The 18439-nt window shown below is 39.5% G+C and overlaps 1 protein-coding gene across 4 annotated transcripts; it reads right to left on the minus strand.

Annotated features, from left to right (window-relative positions):
- Positions 1-350: 350 nt before the first annotated feature.
- Positions 351-18034, minus strand: Fbxl3 (F-box and leucine rich repeat protein 3). 4 transcript variants are annotated; one of them, XM_085698235.2, is made up of 5 exons: positions 17901-18034; positions 13470-13818; positions 10444-10566; positions 7184-7355; positions 351-2812 (listed from the first exon to the last, which is right to left on the minus strand). In XM_085698235.2, exons 2-5 carry the CDS (start codon positions 13815-13817, stop codon positions 2169-2171), a joined length of 1287 nt encoding a protein of 428 aa, XP_085554361.1. In that variant the 5' UTR covers position 13818; positions 17901-18034; the 3' UTR covers positions 351-2168. The 4 variants fall into 4 exon arrangements, with proteins under 4 accessions (XP_085554361.1, XP_085554362.1, XP_085554363.1 ...); XM_085698236.2 differs by lacking the exon at positions 17901-18034 and adding an exon at positions 17719-17876; XM_085698237.2 differs by lacking the exon at positions 17901-18034 and adding an exon at positions 17719-17851 and having other exon boundaries at positions 13614-13818.
- Positions 18035-18439: the final 405 nt, after the last annotated feature.

Genomic DNA, 18439 nt, shown 5'->3' on the forward strand with positions numbered 1-18439 from the left:
CGCACGAGGCCAGAGGCCTCACATCTTTAGGAACTGGAGTTAGACAGCTGTGCGAGATGTGGACACTGAAAACTGCCAGGGGTACTCCTCCTTCCAGCCACTGAGCCATCTCTTGAGCTCACAATTCTGCATATATAAAGAATCTAGTCCTTATGTTTAATCATTTTCACAGTAAATGCCATAGTTATTAGAGCACAGGAACAAATTCAATGCGCCTTAATTTCGTATCTTCAAACAAGCCAGTCTACTCCTGTGTTTAAATACTATCAAATAATAGATCTGAAGATAAAAATCATAGCTTTGTAATGTGTATTTGATTAGTTCTTAAAGGTTATAAAAATACAACAGCATTAGTAACTATCTTTATTTTCAAATTGATAAAACCATTTAACATATATTTTACAGTATAAACAAATTAAGTGCTATCCATTTTGCTTATAAAGTGACTTAAAGTATTCAAGCATGTAATTCAATTTTACAAAAAGTAAGTTTTCAAATGAAGCTTTGGTTAGTAAAACTGATTATATACCATCAAATCCATTTTCCAAAGTTGCTCAAAAAAAATTTAAAAAAACCAAAACACCTAACACAGGTATTTCCTGTATGTACAGTCAAAGTTTTTTACTATTTTGGAAGAGGGAGATATTCTAATAGCTGCTTTTACTGTTGAGCTCTGGTCAGTCTTTCTTTTCATTCATATGTAGCTGAAAAATACCATCACTTTTGGAAAGCATAAATTGTGTAGAAAGCCACATTTTGTTTTATTCTCAAGAAATTCACCTATTTTTAGGACTGTTAGCTTGTGTAACTACCAGGTTACTCTCAAACATTGCACTACTAAAGAGGGCCATGTCAGGCACTGAAGCATTCTGCTGGAGACATCTCCTGCACTAGCGCCTAGAATCCAAGCTCAAAAAGTACCTGAAAAAAACTATATATAACCAAAACTTACTATTTTTTAAACTCTGCTAGAATTTACCTTTATTCATATGAAAGTAGTATGAAAAGCTACATAACTTAAATATAAAATACCAGTTTCAACCAGATTAACAATCACAAAACTGCAGATAGTTTTAAAATGTTCCAGTTCACTGAGTAATATTTACTCAAAAATTATTCTGAACTTATATATATATATATATTTATATATCTTTTAAATTTAGTGTCTGAACTGTACAGATACTCCTTTTGATTTTTAAAGTTATATTTATTTTAGCTATGTAATTCCAAAATTAAAGCATAAGCCATCACTAAAATTCACTGGAGACTAATATTCTTTTATGAAAACTATTCATAAACAATTTATAAAGTTCTACTTTTCATTATTTCAATTGGCTTTTAAGTAGGATTTGTTTAAATTGTGTAATAGTTAAAACTAGTTTAAACAAAGATTAAAAAAAGATTAAAGCATTCCTTTATATACAATGCCTCAGGCACCACAACATTAGTAATATAACAGAAAAGAGCTCACATGGTTTAGCATATTACACAGAAAACCTAAGGTTCATACAAAGCTAACTACTACCTCTCTTCTATTCCACTGGTTTCTTCAGAGTTAATCCTGGCCGTGTGCCATCCTCAACGACCACTGCCACATTTATCAGTGTTCTAAATACTCTGATATAAATATCTTAATTTTTAAAACAGCTTCATAACATCTGAAACCATTTAACCAACCTCTTATGAACTATACCATACATTTCTCTCACAAAATGCTCACTTTCCTGAGCTATATTAAACACCTTATAACAGGTGTATTTATAACTGAAGACCTAAAATGTCAAGTTTACATTTTTTTTAAAAAAATGCATAGAGAACATCTCAGAAAACCTATTAGTATACTTCTTAGATATTAGAGTATACCTGTTGTTTCCTTCGGACTATGAATGATCTCATTTTCATAACTTGATATTACTTTCAAATATAAAACCACACTTTAATTTTTAAACATTTCATTGTGATTAGGTTACAAAAAAGGAGTTACCGGACCCAAACTATAGGTCTTCCAACAAACATCATTCATTTTAAGCTCACCAAAGATATCAAATTTCTGTGCCACAAAATAGTTGTTGAATTATATCAGAACTAGAGCAAATAAACTTTTATTATAATACATTTTCTTAAAATTAAGGTGCTATTTATTCATCATGCCCTATATCATGCAACCCTTACCAAGTAGGCATCATGTCTGGAAACCATACCCTGCCAAGATGCTTAGATACTTCCCAGTGAATCTGCTCCAAACTGTACTTCTGGTCAGGAATCAATACTTCTTCCATAATGGATAGTTGAGACAGGCGACCCCCACACATCTTTACAAACTCAACAAAGGCACTACATGAGACTTCACACTCCCCCAACCCAATAGCTGACAAATTTTTGCAACGTTCTGCAATGCGAATTAACTCTTCATCCAGGGGTCGTAACCCGTTGGCACACACCACCAGTTCTACTAGTCTCGGGCAGGTCATGCCCACACGGCCAAGCACATCTTTGCTTACTGATCTCCCAAAGTAAAGATGAGTGGCAGGTATTTCATAACGGAAGAATGGGTCAAATTCTTCTTCGTATAAAAAAAAATACATCACTAAGTTCACTTTGGGCGAGTGTTTAATGAAGGCATCCCAGCTGCTCTTCTGAATGGTGTGAAAATGTGTCTGTCCGGGGTTCTCACTGACGACATCAATGCGCAGGTGTTCTAAGCGAACGTGCTTTTCAGAAGACAGTGCAAGCAACAACTCATCACTTAGCAAATGGTAGTTCAGGGCCAGTTCTCGTAAGCCATGACACTGATCAGCCACACAAAGAATACCTTGGAAGAAAAAAAAGCCCAATTATAAGTTTTTGTACAATTTATCTGTTTAAATGTTTAATCAAGTCCTATAAAACAGCCCTATTTCCCTTTTCTCTAATTAAACCAATTTTTAAAATTTTAGTTGTAATAATGATTAGAAGTCACACTCGTTGTTTACAATATGGAAAAAATTCTGTATCTTTGTTGCTTATTTATAACTTAAGAAGACTATTTAATTGTCATTTTAAAAATATGTCATAACTAAGATTTATTCTAAAAATGTACAGTGTCATTTTTTGTTTGGTCCTTGCTACTCACTATGTAGCCCAGGGTTGGCTCCAAGCTCACAGTCCTTTGGAGTGCCAGAAGTCATATTATAAAAAAAAAAATCATTACACTAAACTTACAGTTTAAGAAAAATTCCACATTCAACTAGAACAGAGACTAGAGAATAGTTCCCAAAATTAAATATGTAATCCTAATATAAATAGAATATTTACGAAGTCAGAAAAATTCCATCAAATGGTTATAATTTAACAACTAATAGTACTAATAAGCTTGTCAAATTTCTAGAAAATATGAAAAGATCACTCTTAAATGAGTAACATTAATATGAGTTTTGAGCTCTAAGGAAAACAATTTCTTAAACATTTCCCATACTCAAGACATATTCACCCAAACTATTATTCTAGTAACAGACGACTTTACCAAAAATCAGTATTTGATCTCCAAAATGATCTTTAAGAATTCTGCCCCAAGATGTCACTCTATCCAACATTCAATCCAGTTCTTACGTTTAGAAACAGGCACGACTAACAAAACATAGACATTTTCATTACTATTTCTTTCACAAGTTATGGGAGGTACTAAATGTTTACCTACAAATAATAGGATTTGTAGGATCTATTTAGAAATAGTATTTCTAGCTCAAAGTAGAAAGACAGCTAGCTAAAGATAGAAAGCTAGAATACAAAAACGAACTGTAAGTTCATTAAGAAATCTAGATAGGTCCATCAATAAAGTACAGCTTCACAGCAGTGGATGAAAATGGGCAAAGTGACCCACAAAGTAAGACTCAGCCCAAGAAGGAGGACGAGACCTCTGGTGATATAGGCAGGTCTGACGAGACCCTGCCTATATTGGCACTGTGCTATATGACACGACTGGCCTTATGAAATAGACTGTATAGACTCCTAATCAAATCGTGAGCTCTTTTAGAAGCAGTTTACTCTTGGCCAGATGCAGAAGAGGAAGTTAAAGGTCAGAGAACAAATGGAACTAAAATGTTAACTGCTAATTTTAAGACAAGCAAGTTTTAGATAGACCCATGTTAACAGTATCAAATGACTTTTTATACATAAAAAGTAAAACTAAGTAAGCCAGCATACTCTAACAGGGACCACCACCCCCACCACACAAAACAGTGAAAAAAGGAGATGTCAACCTCAAAACCACAAACCCACCCACAGTGTAAGAGTGAATGGAAGTGGATTTTCCCCTAGAGCTTACAGATCAAGAGTCTAGCCTGACAGACACTGATTTTGGCCTAAGACCCTAAGCACAGAAGTCATCTGAGACTGGCCCACAACTCTGCCTTATAAACTGTGGGACTGATAAGCAGGCATTAAGTATACTCTATTGCATATGTAATTAGCTATGCAGCCAGAGACAGCTAATGCACTAGTTATGAGCATTTAAATACATAACATCATAAGGACAAACACAAGTCAATAATAAGACAATTTTAAAAATAAGCCAAGGAAAAATTATAGGCAAAAATCCAAATAGACATTTCTCCAAGAAGATATTCAAATGGTCACTAAACACATAAAAAATAAGTCACCAAATAGCAGGGAATGGTAGCCCATGCTTTAATTCCAGCACTCAGGAAGCAGAGGGAGGTTCATCTCTGAGAGTTCAAGGCCAGTCTGATAAACATATTGAGTTTGAGGCCAGCCAGGGCTACATACAGAAAACCTGTCCAAAAAAAAAAAAAAAAAATCAAGAATGGTGAGGGAGGAGGATCACCATGAGCTGAAAGCTAACCTGGTTTATATAATGAGTTCAAAGAGTAAGGCCTGAAAGGGTAGCAGCAGGGACAGGGGTGTCTGTGTGTAAATCAAAACCACGATGGTACTAGTATATACCAACCAGGACAGGTATAGTAAAAAGGATAAAAAGCATCAGTAAAGATGTACAAAAAGTTTGTATGATGGCAATTCTCCACCTTCATCCTGAATTTTGGGTTTAATCATTTTTGTTCTGGAAAACAGCTATCATATTTTGTTTGGAACTCCCAGAGTACATCTTTGTCTAATAATTTGCCACCTCTTGTTGCTCAAGGAACCTAGCTGTCCTAGAGCCAGTGTCTGGAATGTAGGAGGACAGTTCCTCAAGTGGGTAAGAGCTACTACATGATGTGGCAACCCTATTATTAGCTATACACCAGGAGAACCAATATGACCACACAAAAGTATGTGAATTTTCACGTAAGCATTATCTGTTTTAATCAAAAGGTAGAAAACAACCCAAATATCCACCAACTGGTCAACAGTAAATGTGCTATAAACTCATAATGGATTCTACATAGCAACAATAATGAAATTCTAATCAATTATATAGTACAAACAACCTTGAAAACATGCGAAGTAACAGAAACCACAAAGACACTCAGACACAGACACACACGATACAATTCCACATATAGGAACTACCCAGTTTAGACAAACTGCAGAAAAAGAAAATGCAATAGTGGTTGCCTAGGACTGGGTAGGATGGGGTAGCTGGGTTTTTAGGGTGTGATAGCCAGTTTCTTTTCAGTCATAATGACAATATTCTAAGATTCATAGTGATGATGATGTATACACTGCTAGTCACCACACTAAAGGTCAATAATTGTCTATTTTACATGAATTATAAATTACATGGTTCACAAATCCTTTTTCAATAAAAATTTTATAATGATGATATATTAATGAGTAGGTAAAACAATTTTTAAAGACTGTTTTACAAGACACAGTGTATTGACTACACTGGGAAGGTCAAAACAAATAACCCCAGCTCCTCTGTGCTCACAGCCCATAGGACCTGTGAGTAAAGAACAAACAAGCTAGGCAGAGGTCAGGATACAAAGGACCTTGAACACTATAAAACTACAGAAGATGGCTCTCAGTCTCATAGCAGACAATAAAATGTGATCAAGGTCACACAGAAAATAGTTGCCAAAATCTATTGGTCTCTCCTGAGTTTCTATTTTGTAATGTTTTCAGTGGTTATCTAGAGAGACTGAGACAACTAGGTAAACACAACAGTAGGCCTAGCTATGCCTACCACCAAGACCCTCCCTCCTTATGGGTGGTCTTGGAGAAACCAAGTGTTCTCTATTCAACAGTGAGTCATTTCTTTGGGGGAACTCAAACCTTTTTTATGGCAAGAAAGTAAAACAAACACAGAAAGACTTGGCTGAACAACACGGGTACAGGCAGGGAGGGATTTCGAAAGTGGGAGAAGTCAACAATGAAGCATAAGTATGAAAATCATGTTTACACTTACTTTTCAGTACAAATCACTTGTGATTTAAACAACCTCAAAATGGACAATGCACTAATAGAAAATTCTACATAAAAGTTGAAAAGACCTTTTCTAATGTTATTTCTAAAACTTAAGTTTTAAAGAGCATTCTCTCAGAAAGGCAGTCAGACTTCCTTACACCACTTCTCCCCTACTAGTGGGAATGTGACTGTTCTGACCCAATTGCCTAGAGCTCAAGTACAGTTAGCAACAAGCAGATGATACAGTGCTGCCTTGTGGTTTCAATGTGAAATGTCTCTCAGAAACTCATGTTTGAACATTTGGTCCCTAGCTGTTAGTGCTGGTTTGGAAGACTGTGGAACTTTCAGGACCTGAGCCTGGTTGAAGGAAATGAGTCACTAGGGTAAGACCTGAGGTCTTACAGATGGGCGCCATTTCACCTATGCTTCCAAACTGCAGATGAGGCAATGAGACCACTACTTCATGCTTCTGCACCATACCTTCCTCACCAGACTGACCAGCACTCTCCAACTGTGAGCGAAATTAGACTCCTCGTTCATCCTTAAGCTGCTTATCAGACATTCTGCGCCAGCAAAACTCCCCCCTTTTTCATTTCATCCATTTTCTAGCACATACTGTACTCAATTTGCATAAAACAATTAGAAAATAGAATGAAAGTCAGTCTACAGTGGACTGCTGCAGATACCGTCCTATTTTTATTAGGACACTGAATATTTTCATGTAGAAGAAGATACGGTTAATTCATTTACAAGTTCACTGACAAAATTATTAAACAATTTTCTTAATTTGAAAAGTAATATAGTTTACTAAAATATGGCTGATAAAGGCATGACATACCTGCTGGAGAGACATGAGGACAGCTGCTCATTTTTAGCAGCTTCAGTGTGTCACTGTTGTTGGCCACTAGCACTTTAAGGGACGGATCATCTACTGGGGTGTCATCTATCTTGAGTGAGGACAGGGATTTGGAGTTTACAAACACAACTGTCAGTGCAGAGATAAAGTGAGACTGAAAGACAAAAGATTAAAGCACTGGTTCAGTTCGTTAGCAGTGGCATCATACAAGGTTTCCTTACACTGCTAGTCATGGCGCTCTGTACTGAATGAAGAATTTCAGAACCGTTAGAGGGCAGCACCCGCATGAAGTTACCAAAGCATTGTCAGAGGGACCAACTTCCATCTCTGAGAAGAGATTTGGACCTGTGGAGAAATGTCACTGCAGGCCTCAGAGTATTTCTAAATCACAGCAACCTCAGTGAGAGCAAAAGGACCTGGAACCAGACAGACTCCCTCCAAATGTCATCGTATTTGGAGCTAATGTCCTGTACACTGCACCACACGGGAAAGAACAAAAACATAGAAATTAGTGGTACAATCATCAAGACTGAGGTCAATCAACTCAAAGTTCTAACTCAACTGGACCGTGAAGCACATACAAAAAGAAGCAAGAATCACTTAAAAACCCAAATTTATAACTCCCTCAAAACACTGTATCTAAGATTCTCAAGACCTGATTTTAATGTATTTTACTTATAAATATTATAGGATATCCTTTAACTTCTTATATACAATGAACAGAGACCTACCTGATCAAAAGAAATTCTTAAGAAAACAAGGATTACAGCACACTTAAAGTACATGACTTTGAGAATCAGGGCTAAAATAAGTTATAATCAATGGGCAAATACTTAAGGAAAGGGAAAAAAAAAGACCAAGACAACACATGTCTATAGAACCAGCCTCACCCTTAACCTACCTTAATAGAATCTCCACAGCAGTGTCAGAGGACGAAGCCATGCTAACAGACAATGAAGTACAAGGAAATACTACCTCCTCGGCCACAATCCTTAACTTGCTTTCTGCCTTACTGCATCTATACAACTGATTTCCGAAATTTTTGGTTAAAAACTTATGCATTAACATCACAGTATCTTCATGTCAAACTCAACTACATCTTCCACGATCACATTCCTTATTAGCAAGCCCATGGCTGCATGCTAACTTCTTTCCTCATGGTCCTGATTTAGCTATGGTCACATATATTCTTCTATTTTCTCTTCTGTTCAGGATAGCCAAAGTATAGGGACACCTGATTTCAATCCTTTCTATAAAAAAAAAGAAAAAAAAAGAAAGAAAGAAAGAAAAGAAAAAGAAAAAAAGGCAAAAAGGACAATGAGCATTTGAGGCAGTTCCAGCTACACCAATTTTTTTACTTAGCACCACAAATATACAAACTGAGAGCCCTAGATAATAAAAAAAATCAAATTATGTTTAACATGCTTTATAATGTAGTTTATTCTATATATACCACAATTTCAAAAATATAGTATGGCAGGTATGTAAAATATCAACTCAGAGCATTTCCTTTCCCTTGAGGCTTGAAACAGTTATACTGTAACTTATTTCTTAATGCAAGGCCCTTGGGCAGCCTCTGGTCTGTCTGCAGAAGACTTGGCTTCAACCACGTTTAGAACAGGAGTAAGACTCTGAAATCTATGCACAGCTAGATCCAAGTTACTGGGACTTGACTGAGGTGCTTAAGAATCTTTAATATTAGTCAGAGTTTCATTTTCCTTCTATACTCATGAGAAAACATTCCATTTCAAAACATACAAAATTAATGAAACTTAAAATCAAACAGAGGTTTTGAAATCACAATATTTCATTTGGTTCTGTTATTCAATTGAAACAATCACCTAGAGTTATAATTCACATTTAATATTCCTTCCTGAAGCACTCTAGCAAAATGAACTGTGAGATGAGTCTACATATTTTGGTGCTGGAAACATGGCACATCAGTTAAGAGCTCTGGCTGCTCTTCCTGAGGACCCAGGTTCAGTTCCCAGCACCACATGGCAGTTCACAACTGTGTGCAACTCCAGTTCTTGGGACCCAATGTGTTCTCTGATCTCCATGTACCAGGCACATAAATGGCACCCATCCTTACACTCATACACATAAAACTAAAATTAGTCTTTTTTTTAAACCTACATATCATATATGTATACTTTGTGGTATATTTTAAAAAAGTATGAAGTATACTTTGTGGTATACTTTTAAAAAAACTTTCAAATTATTGCTGTTAGCTAGTCTGAGTATGCAGCTCAGTGGAAGGACACTGGTAAGGCCCTAGGTATAATTCTCAGTCACACACACACGCCAACTTTACATAAAAAAAAAAGTTTAAAAAGAACAGTTGTATAGTAGAGACTAGTCTTTGATTATGTATAAGACTAACACAAACAGCTAAATTCTCCTAAGAATAAATGGTCTAAAATAAAATCTGTAAGATAGTTCAAGGTATGCTGACATTAACTTTCCTCAAAAATATTCTTTTCATTACATTTACCAGAAGTGTGTACATAATAAGTGGGCCCTATTTGCTCAATACTAGCATTTTCTACTTTTCACTTTTAATTTCAACAACCCGTTCTAAGGCTCAGGAAGAAGCGCCCATGGTTCTCTTTGGTTCAGGCAGGGTTAGTCTATTTCACGTCTTTTAGCACTTCCACTAGCTAGATAAGCTTCTGTAAATTCACTTATTCTTTAGCCGTACCAATGAAGAACAAAGTAATGCTTAATAGCATGTTTCACTACTGCTGGAGAGATGGCTCAGCAGCTAAAAGTACATGCTGCTCTTACAAAGGACCTAGGTTTGATTACCAGGACCCACATGGCAGCCTAACTGCCTGCAATTCCAGGTTCTAGGGGATCTGACAACCTCTTCTGGCATCCTCAGGCATCAGACACACATGACGTGCACATACTTACATGCAAATATAACACTCATACACATGAAAAAAAAATTTGTTTTGTTTTGGATTTTTGAGACAGGGTTTCTTTACGTAGTAGTCCTAGCTGTCATGGAACTTGCTCTGAAGACCAGACTGGCCTCGAACTCACAGAGATCGGCTTGCCGCTGCCTCCCATTAAAAACTCTTTAAAAGCATATTCTAAATACTATTTTTCAACACTGTAAACAGCAGCCAGATTCCATTACATATACTGCTTTGCTACCCTTTCACTGTCAATACCAACAATGCTGGGGCTTTCACTGGAATCCTCTGCAAAAGGAATAAGACAAAGGCAGCAGATACCTTTGGTAGATCCATAAAGCTTGGCCGGGCAGTAGAAATGAGTCCAAGTGTCTTTAAAGAGCAGTTCACAAGCTGTGATAATATATCACAAGCTGCTTCCGCCGATTCTTTGCTGCTGTCCACCTTAGAAAGGAAAACAGGTCTTACTCATAGAATATCCACATTCTCTTTGAGTATCTTACTTTTATAAAAGCAACACATATAGTTATTACTTCAGTGCATTATCATTTAAAGGACATTTATCTTTAATCATCTCTCCCCCAAAACCTTAATTTTCACAACAGAGTTCACTACAATTCATATGTATATTTATTTATTCAGTGCTGAACTAAAAGACTAAGTTGATTCACTTCAAAATAACTGTACAAAATGAATCAATTTTGCCTTTAATAATTTGTACTTGATTAAATGAAACAACACATGTAAACAGTGTCTATGATGAACTGTTTCAGGTCACCTGAAGAAACTAATGTCACTGAGAATTTTTAAATTAAACACACAACCTGAAATTCTTTAGTGTTTTGAACAGAAAGATTCACTAGAGTAAAACCAGGGTGTCCAACTAAACAAGCACAAAATAAACTGAACCAAAATAGAATTAGCTTTATATATATATTGTGCTTAGGTATTTCTTGAAGAAAAAGATAATATGACCAAACACATGGAAGGGGTAAAAGTTAGGGGTTTTTTCAAGACTAAACATGTTAAATACATTACTTTTATTTCCAAATAAATTTGTGTGTTTTACTGCATCCCAAAGGTGTTCTTCAATGCCATAGTCTGTGAAAGTAATGTACCAATTGTAGTTCTCAAAATGTGGTTCCCAGACCACATGAAAATCACCTGAGTACTGGAGACATGCAAATTCTTATGCCTAAACCAAACCATCTGAATTACAGGCTGTAAGTGGAACTGCAGAGCTCTGCCTTGACACCCCCCCCCCCTTGGTGAGTAAACTGAAGAGCACTGTTGGACTAATAACCCTGACTAAGTTCTCTTCAGCCTACAGTGTCTACTTAACTCTTATCAGGTCAGGATAATCCCTGCAGTGTGCTTGCTTTTTACGTTAGAAGTTACTTCCTAGACAAATATATCCCTAACAAAAACATTAAACTTAGCACAGATGGCTCTGTGAGCTCTGTAAGTTGGGTATACCTGAGCTGTCATGGCACTCTAAGAGACTGTAAGCAAACTCCAAGAACCCAACTAACCTACTGTACTGAACCATCTTTCCGATCTCTAGCTCCTCTGTCCACGTAGCTGCCATTAAAACACTCTAAGGCATCTCAGGGATGACTAAACCCCAAGGAAAAGCACTTCAGGTTTCCTCCCTGGAGGGGTGGTGAGGAGGACCTCACATTTGTTTGCTTGAATCCTATCCCACGTCAAACAAACAATACACCCAATTGGAATTTTAGGCAAGTAAGTGTGTCCCATTGTCTGGGATGCATCTACACTAAAAATTATCAATGAAGTCTAGTAAACTTGAAATTAACAAAGCATCTTTTTTTTTCCCTCTTGAAATAGGGTCTTGCTAAATATCTCTGGTTAGTCTTAAATTCACTACATAGCCCAGGATGGTCTTAACAGGTATTCTGTTATTTTTTTCTTTTTGGCTATAATTGGCAATCCTACCTAACCTAGTACTTGTATGACCAGTCTGTGCAATCACTTCTATTACCAAGTTCTTACAAGGAAGACAGATAGCATTTAGAGACAGCATGAAAGTCTAGGTTAAGGCCACAGTTAGTACAGATTTAACCTGGCCCCTTTAGTAAATAGGAAATGGGCAAATCAGGCAATTCTATGCTTTTACTACAGATTTTTAGGTTTTGTTTTTAACATTTTAAAGACAGAAGGCCTTACTATATATAGTCCAGAGAGGCCTCAAATTGTTGATTCTCTTACCTCAGACTCCCCATGTGTGAGACATGTGTGAGTCACCATGCTTGGCACTTTCATCTTTTAACAATAATTATCAATTGTTAAAGAAAAATAATCTATAGTGTCAAGGATTCAGAGAACATCCCGTATTTCTTTATTCATCTCAAAATACAACTTGCTAAACCCTTGTTCTCACACACGCTACTATGATTTCATACAATGCTCTTCAGATCTCACAATCCACTTTCCTTCACTCACTTCACCCTTACATGGGTTCTCACATGTCCCCTGTAACACTGAATGAAGCAAACAGCTCTCTTACATTTTCCATGAATCCTCTTGTTTTCCTCTAAAATATACTCAAACTAGTTAGTTCCTATACCATCTTTAAACGTTTTTTTGAGATAAAAATGCATCAGAGTAAGAAACACTTGATGGGTGGTGGTGGCGCACATCTTTAACCCCAGCACTCCTGAGGCAGAGGCAGATGGATCTCTGAGTTCGAGGCCAGTCTGGTCTACAAAGTGAGTTCCAGGACAGGCAGGGCTACACCGAGTTACCCTGTCTCAAAAACAAAAATGAAACAAAAGCAATACTCACTAATAGACAAAAACAGCAAGTAAAAGTTGCTCAATAATCATCCCCTAATGCAATGGTTCCCAGCCTTCTTAATGCTGCCACACTCTAACAGGTCCTCATGCTGTGGTGACCCCCAAACGTAAAATTATTTCACTGTCACTTCAATGTTATGAACTGTAATGTATGTGTCTGATAAGCAGGATATCGGATATGGGACCCCAAAGAAGTCTCAACTCAGAGGCTGAGAGCCACTGTCTTGTTTGTTGTACATTTGTCTTTCCTTGAGTTTGCTGCCAACCATGCACTGTTAACTGAAAACTTAGTCAACTTATGTTTACTCAGTGGCTGCTTTTGCTCGTTTAAGTAATTAATTGTAAAGGAGTATTTTAGTTCCAGCTAATATTATAAATTATTTTCAATGGCTTCTAAGGTGTCCAATAATTTTAAAACTTAAAGCACTTTATCTAAAAAGTCAAATATTTTAAAGACATAGGTTGTATTGGTTAGGACATTAAAGCCATTAAAACGCTTTTATTTTTTAACAGAAGGAGTGAAAGCATTACCTTGAAGCTGACATACTGTAGATGGTTTGAATGCCTTTTAATAATCTGTTTGATCAGCTCGGGATGTGTAGCTTTCAAGTAAGATGTGGCTGGCTGATTCAGTTCAAATTCAAAACATCTCCACAAGTCAGGCATGTGAAATACCTGATTCCAGTTCCGGCACACTTGTGAAGCATGGGCCCGGTCAAGAAGAGGCAAATACTTAAAAACTTGGAGGATGATGTCCTGCAGAAGGTTACCCCAATCACAAGGTTGAGAATGTTCATGTGCAGTCCTCAGTTTCTTAGCTTTCTCTGCAGTGCCTTCTTCAGGTGAATCAAGGTCACCTTCTCTTCCTCCTCGTTTCATCCTATTTAGAAAAATCCATCATTTTTTCCCATCTTATTTAACTTTTAATCACAAATTCATTTTCTATCACTGAGACATATTTTTATTTGGACAGTTAAATAGAAAAATGCACAAAGAACTGAACCAACAATCCAAGGAGAATATAAAAATACAAAGAAAACTGCTGGTGGAGATGAATATTCCTGAGGTGATTTCCAATACTTACATTTAAACAGTACTTATGACCTCAGTAAACCACAAAATTCAAATTCAAGAGTTGGAGTCCACTACTTAAAGTGACTATAAAAGAGCCTATAGTGGTACTTTCCAAATTCTTCAATCACCCAAGGATAACTATATTTGCGATTTTAATCTGAGGTGGATCACGGTCCCCGCGAACCTCTAGAGAGGAAGAAAGGTAAGCAGTCCAGAGATCTGCACTAACAGCCTGCACTAATAGCGTAAGTAAACCTGGGATCAAAGTACAGTTCAATTTTTTTAATATTTTTTAATTATGCATATAGTGTTCTGTCTGCATGTATGCTTGCACACCAGAAGAAGGCACCAGATCTTGTTACAGAAGGTTGTGAGCCACCATGTGGTTGCTGGGAATTGAACTCAGGACCTCTGGAAGAGCACCCAGTGCTCCTGACCTCTGAGCCATCTCTCCAGCCTGAGTACAGTCCAATGTTAAAACTCTCATTTTATACTCCAGGCCGGAACAGATTAATTAATTAAAAACAGATTAATTAATTAAAGCAGTCTACCTTGACTATGTGTAGTTTCAGCTGGAATGCAGTTTCCTCCCCCAACACATTTCTGCCACTCTGCTTTCCTGTCTTGTCTTTTTCTTTCTTTTTTTCCTGAATGATACCTCCATGTTTTTTCTAGGTATTTTTACCCACTTCATTCCATTTGCTTCTTGGTCTTGCCTCCCTGGGTTTGAGTCTTAGCTCCACTTCTATCTAATTCTATGGCTATGGATAAATTCCAAGACTGTCAGATGCTTCAGTCTGTAAAAGAGTCAGGGCTCTTATGAGGAATGAAATATTAGAGCTTTCTGAAAGGAGAGCCAACTGATCTGTTTAAAAAAATCAATCCAGTAGGAAAGCCATCACATAATTCAGAAGAAAAAAGTGATACCCCACCCCCGCCAAATACGAAGAACGATTTAATTTTAACTTTCAAATAAGGGGCGGGGAGTAGTGGTGTACAGAAACTCCGGAAGAGCTCCACTAACTTAGCATGAAACGAGCAGTGGGACTACAGAAAATTTCCCCATCTGCTTTTTTTTTCTTTCTACATTGTATAGTCATTTCTAGTCATTTTTATAAAGTAACCGAAGTTATAAAGGACACATTTTGATTGGTTAGTTGGCTAAGTACACTGCACTCTATACTAACATGGACCACTTGTTAGTGCTATTATTTGGTCTCGGATCTGCAGTGCTTTGCTTCTGTATAACAGCTCTGACAAGGCACTGGTCCAAATAAGACTCACAAGGATTGTGACTCCAACTAACTGTGACAAACAGCACATATGATTTTCCTGATCCTCTGTGCAATGAAGGATGGGCATATGTACAGCCTTTCTCATCTAGCCATGGTAAACTCTGTGAAGGAGGACTGTGGGCTGGAGAGCAAACAGAATGGCGGAGGGCATGATCTCACAACACGTCAGTGCAGGCATCTGTAACCGTAAAGAACTGTCTGTTCCTGCACCTGACTATATGCACACACACAAAAACGGCTTATTTGTGAGTAGAAAGAGTATCCAGAAAACAAAATGACAGAGGTGACAAGATGGCTTTATGGAAGACTAACTTATTTATGAATCTAAAAATAGATTTTGTGTGTTCAGAGAAAGGTTAGAATAATCTACAGGGCCAACTTAAAAACAACCATCACCACTAATAAACATGTCGCACTAGAGGTTAGCCTGTCATTATGACCCATTTTCCCACTTTAACTTACCCTGAAGGCTTAACTTTAATTTTAGCATTTTAATTTGGGTCAAAGAAACAGAATTTGCTACCAAGGACTTTCTTATTCCCCAAATCTACTCAGAACTTGAGCTGCGGAGATTCAGAGAAGAATGAAACAAGTGTTCCTCCGTCAACACAGGACGCTATGCTGCTTCTGCAGAAAACTTCCCAAGCCAGAACTTGGAGCAGAAATAGTTCACTTTACTGTCAAGGATACAGATTCAAAACCAAAACTAACAAAAATGACAGCCTTAAAATAATTTAATCCTAAGCTTCTACAGTTTTTATTTGAGGCATGGTCTTGCCCTGTAATCCTGGCTGGCCTTAAAATCAGAGACCCACTGCTTCTGTCTCCCAACACAGTGGTAGTCTAAATGAAGTGTATTTCAGCACAGCTCCACGGCTGGGCGGGAGTCAGAAAGGACAATATACAATTACCCAACACCAGGGAACAGTATTCTAAATACTGTTCTTGATCTAAATATAAACGGAATACATAGATCACCAAAGTAGTACTTAGCAGTTTATGAATAGCTAAAAAGTCTATGGACTGTTAAAGGCATTATGAAATTAATGTCAAAATCTTATGAAGCAATACAAAGATAAAAGGCCAATTGCTAAAATGTCCTATGCACTATTCTCATTTAGGCATGAAAATAACATTTGTGAGTGAACACCTAAAGAAGTTTGAAATACCATTTTTCAAAGTTGACCTTTTTAGTTGACAATTTCCAATGCCTTTTAACTATCTACACGCGAAGCTCTGCTATACAGACATTTGAACAATTCTGAGCATTCGCTAATATACACTAGTTTAAGGGAATGGGTTTTATACTGCTTGCTTCTTGTCCCAGAGAAAGTGCCTTCTATGTCTGAACAGGAGGAAGGAGTGTGGTGTACCAAAACAGGACACTAAGTGTCAGTAAGAAAACCTGGACTTTGGCAGTTTTGATATACTGTAGTGTTTCAGGAACCCAACGAATACAACCACGGTGGCAGGAACCTCTGCTAGTATTTGTATCAAGTGCCAAAGAAGCAACCTAATGAAGGAACCTACAAACTAGTTGAGCGGCACCAGGAGTTAGCGAGCTAAACATTTCCACAACCCGCAACAAAGAACCAAAGTGTTCTCGGTGTCTCAGACACATACACTGAACATGAAGTATTTAAAGACCTCATTTGCACTTACGCTTTGAAAGTCTGGTCTGGCATAATTTCCAGTACGTCCTATGTCTTGCTTCGGATAGAAGGAAACCTAACACACATTCTTTGGCTAAAATATAAGAATTGAACGATAGGAGAGAGACTAACTCTCAGAACGGTGAGCACAGTGGAGACACACACAACCAGGAGAGGACATACAGACGGACCTTACCGGGGGTGGGCAAACATAACCCGGACTGGGTTAGAGTTTAGTTACAGGTATTTTTCTAAAGAACTCACAGAAATTTTAAAAGTTACTTTTTTCACGTAAGAAAAAACAAAATAAGTACACCACCTGGGCCACTGGCACTGACACCATTAGCAACAAAGCGCCTCCTGCTCTCACCCCTCGGCTCGGAGCTGCACGGACCCCGCTGCCTCCGGGAGCCGGTCTGCAGCTCGCCCTAAGGGGCCGCACCGTAGTTGGCCAAGTTTTCCACTTGGCCGCCCGGCGTGGGCGCTGCCGCCTCCCCCGGCCTGGTTCTCCCCGATACTTCTCGGCACCCTACCCAGGCCTCCGGCTTTCCCAGCTCCCGCACCCGCTCCGCCGAGGGCGAGCCCGGCAGCGCCAGCCACCCAGCCCCGGCCGCACGCCCCCGCGCGCGCGCGCATCGCGCCTTGTTGACACGTCCCGAGGTCCCGGTCGCGCCCCGCCCCGCCCGCGCGCGCCCCCGGCCGCCTACCTCCCTCCCCGCCCGCCCGACTGCGGGCCGTGGCCCCGAACCCCCGCTGTACCTGCTGCCGGGGGCGGCTTCCCCCACACAGCACCCCGGGCTGCGCGGGCGGAGGCGGCGGCTCCCTCCGCTCTCACATGAGGCCTCCCGGGGACCCCTCTCCGCGCTCCCGCCGCCGCGGCCCCCCGCGCTCCGCCCGCATCCGAGACACTGCTCCCGCGGCGACCGCCGACGCGGCTCCACCTTGACGGCTCCGGCCGGCCGGGGGGAAAGCTTCCCTTCTCCGTCCCGCGCAGTCCGCGTCCTCCGCCTCGGTGCCTCCTCGTCGCTGCCTCGGACGCCCTCAGCCAGCCGCGGCCCAGTTACAGAATCCAAAATGGCGCCCGAGGCTCGCGGGCGCGCGCCTGCCCCTGCGCGTCTCCGCCCGAGGGGGCGGGCGCGCGCGGCCGGGGGCGGGGCAGGAGCGGGAGCGCGCGCTAGGGCGGCTGCAGCCTTCGGGACAGTCCCTGGAGAAGTTTTGTTTAGGGGCGAAGTGTGGGCAGGCTGGAGCTCGCTAGGTGCGGCGAGCCTGTCCCAGGGTTCAAACCTTAAAGTTTAGGTCGTGAAATGGGTGCGGAAAAGGAGGGTGTGTTTGCAGCATCTGGACCCACCCCTCCCGGACGTAAACATCAGCTGACAGCGACCCACCTCCGCGAGGAGGGCGCGGCCTAGGGTGGCTCTAGGGCTGCAGTCTGCCCGCCCAATAAATCAGCGTGGTTAACGCGACGATTACAAATGGTTTC

The sequence above is a fragment of the Myodes glareolus genome, chromosome 12, assembly GCF_982192425.1.
Source record: "Myodes glareolus chromosome 12, mMyoGla1.1, whole genome shotgun sequence".
NCBI classification, from domain to species: domain Eukaryota; kingdom Metazoa; phylum Chordata; class Mammalia; order Rodentia; family Cricetidae; genus Myodes; species Myodes glareolus.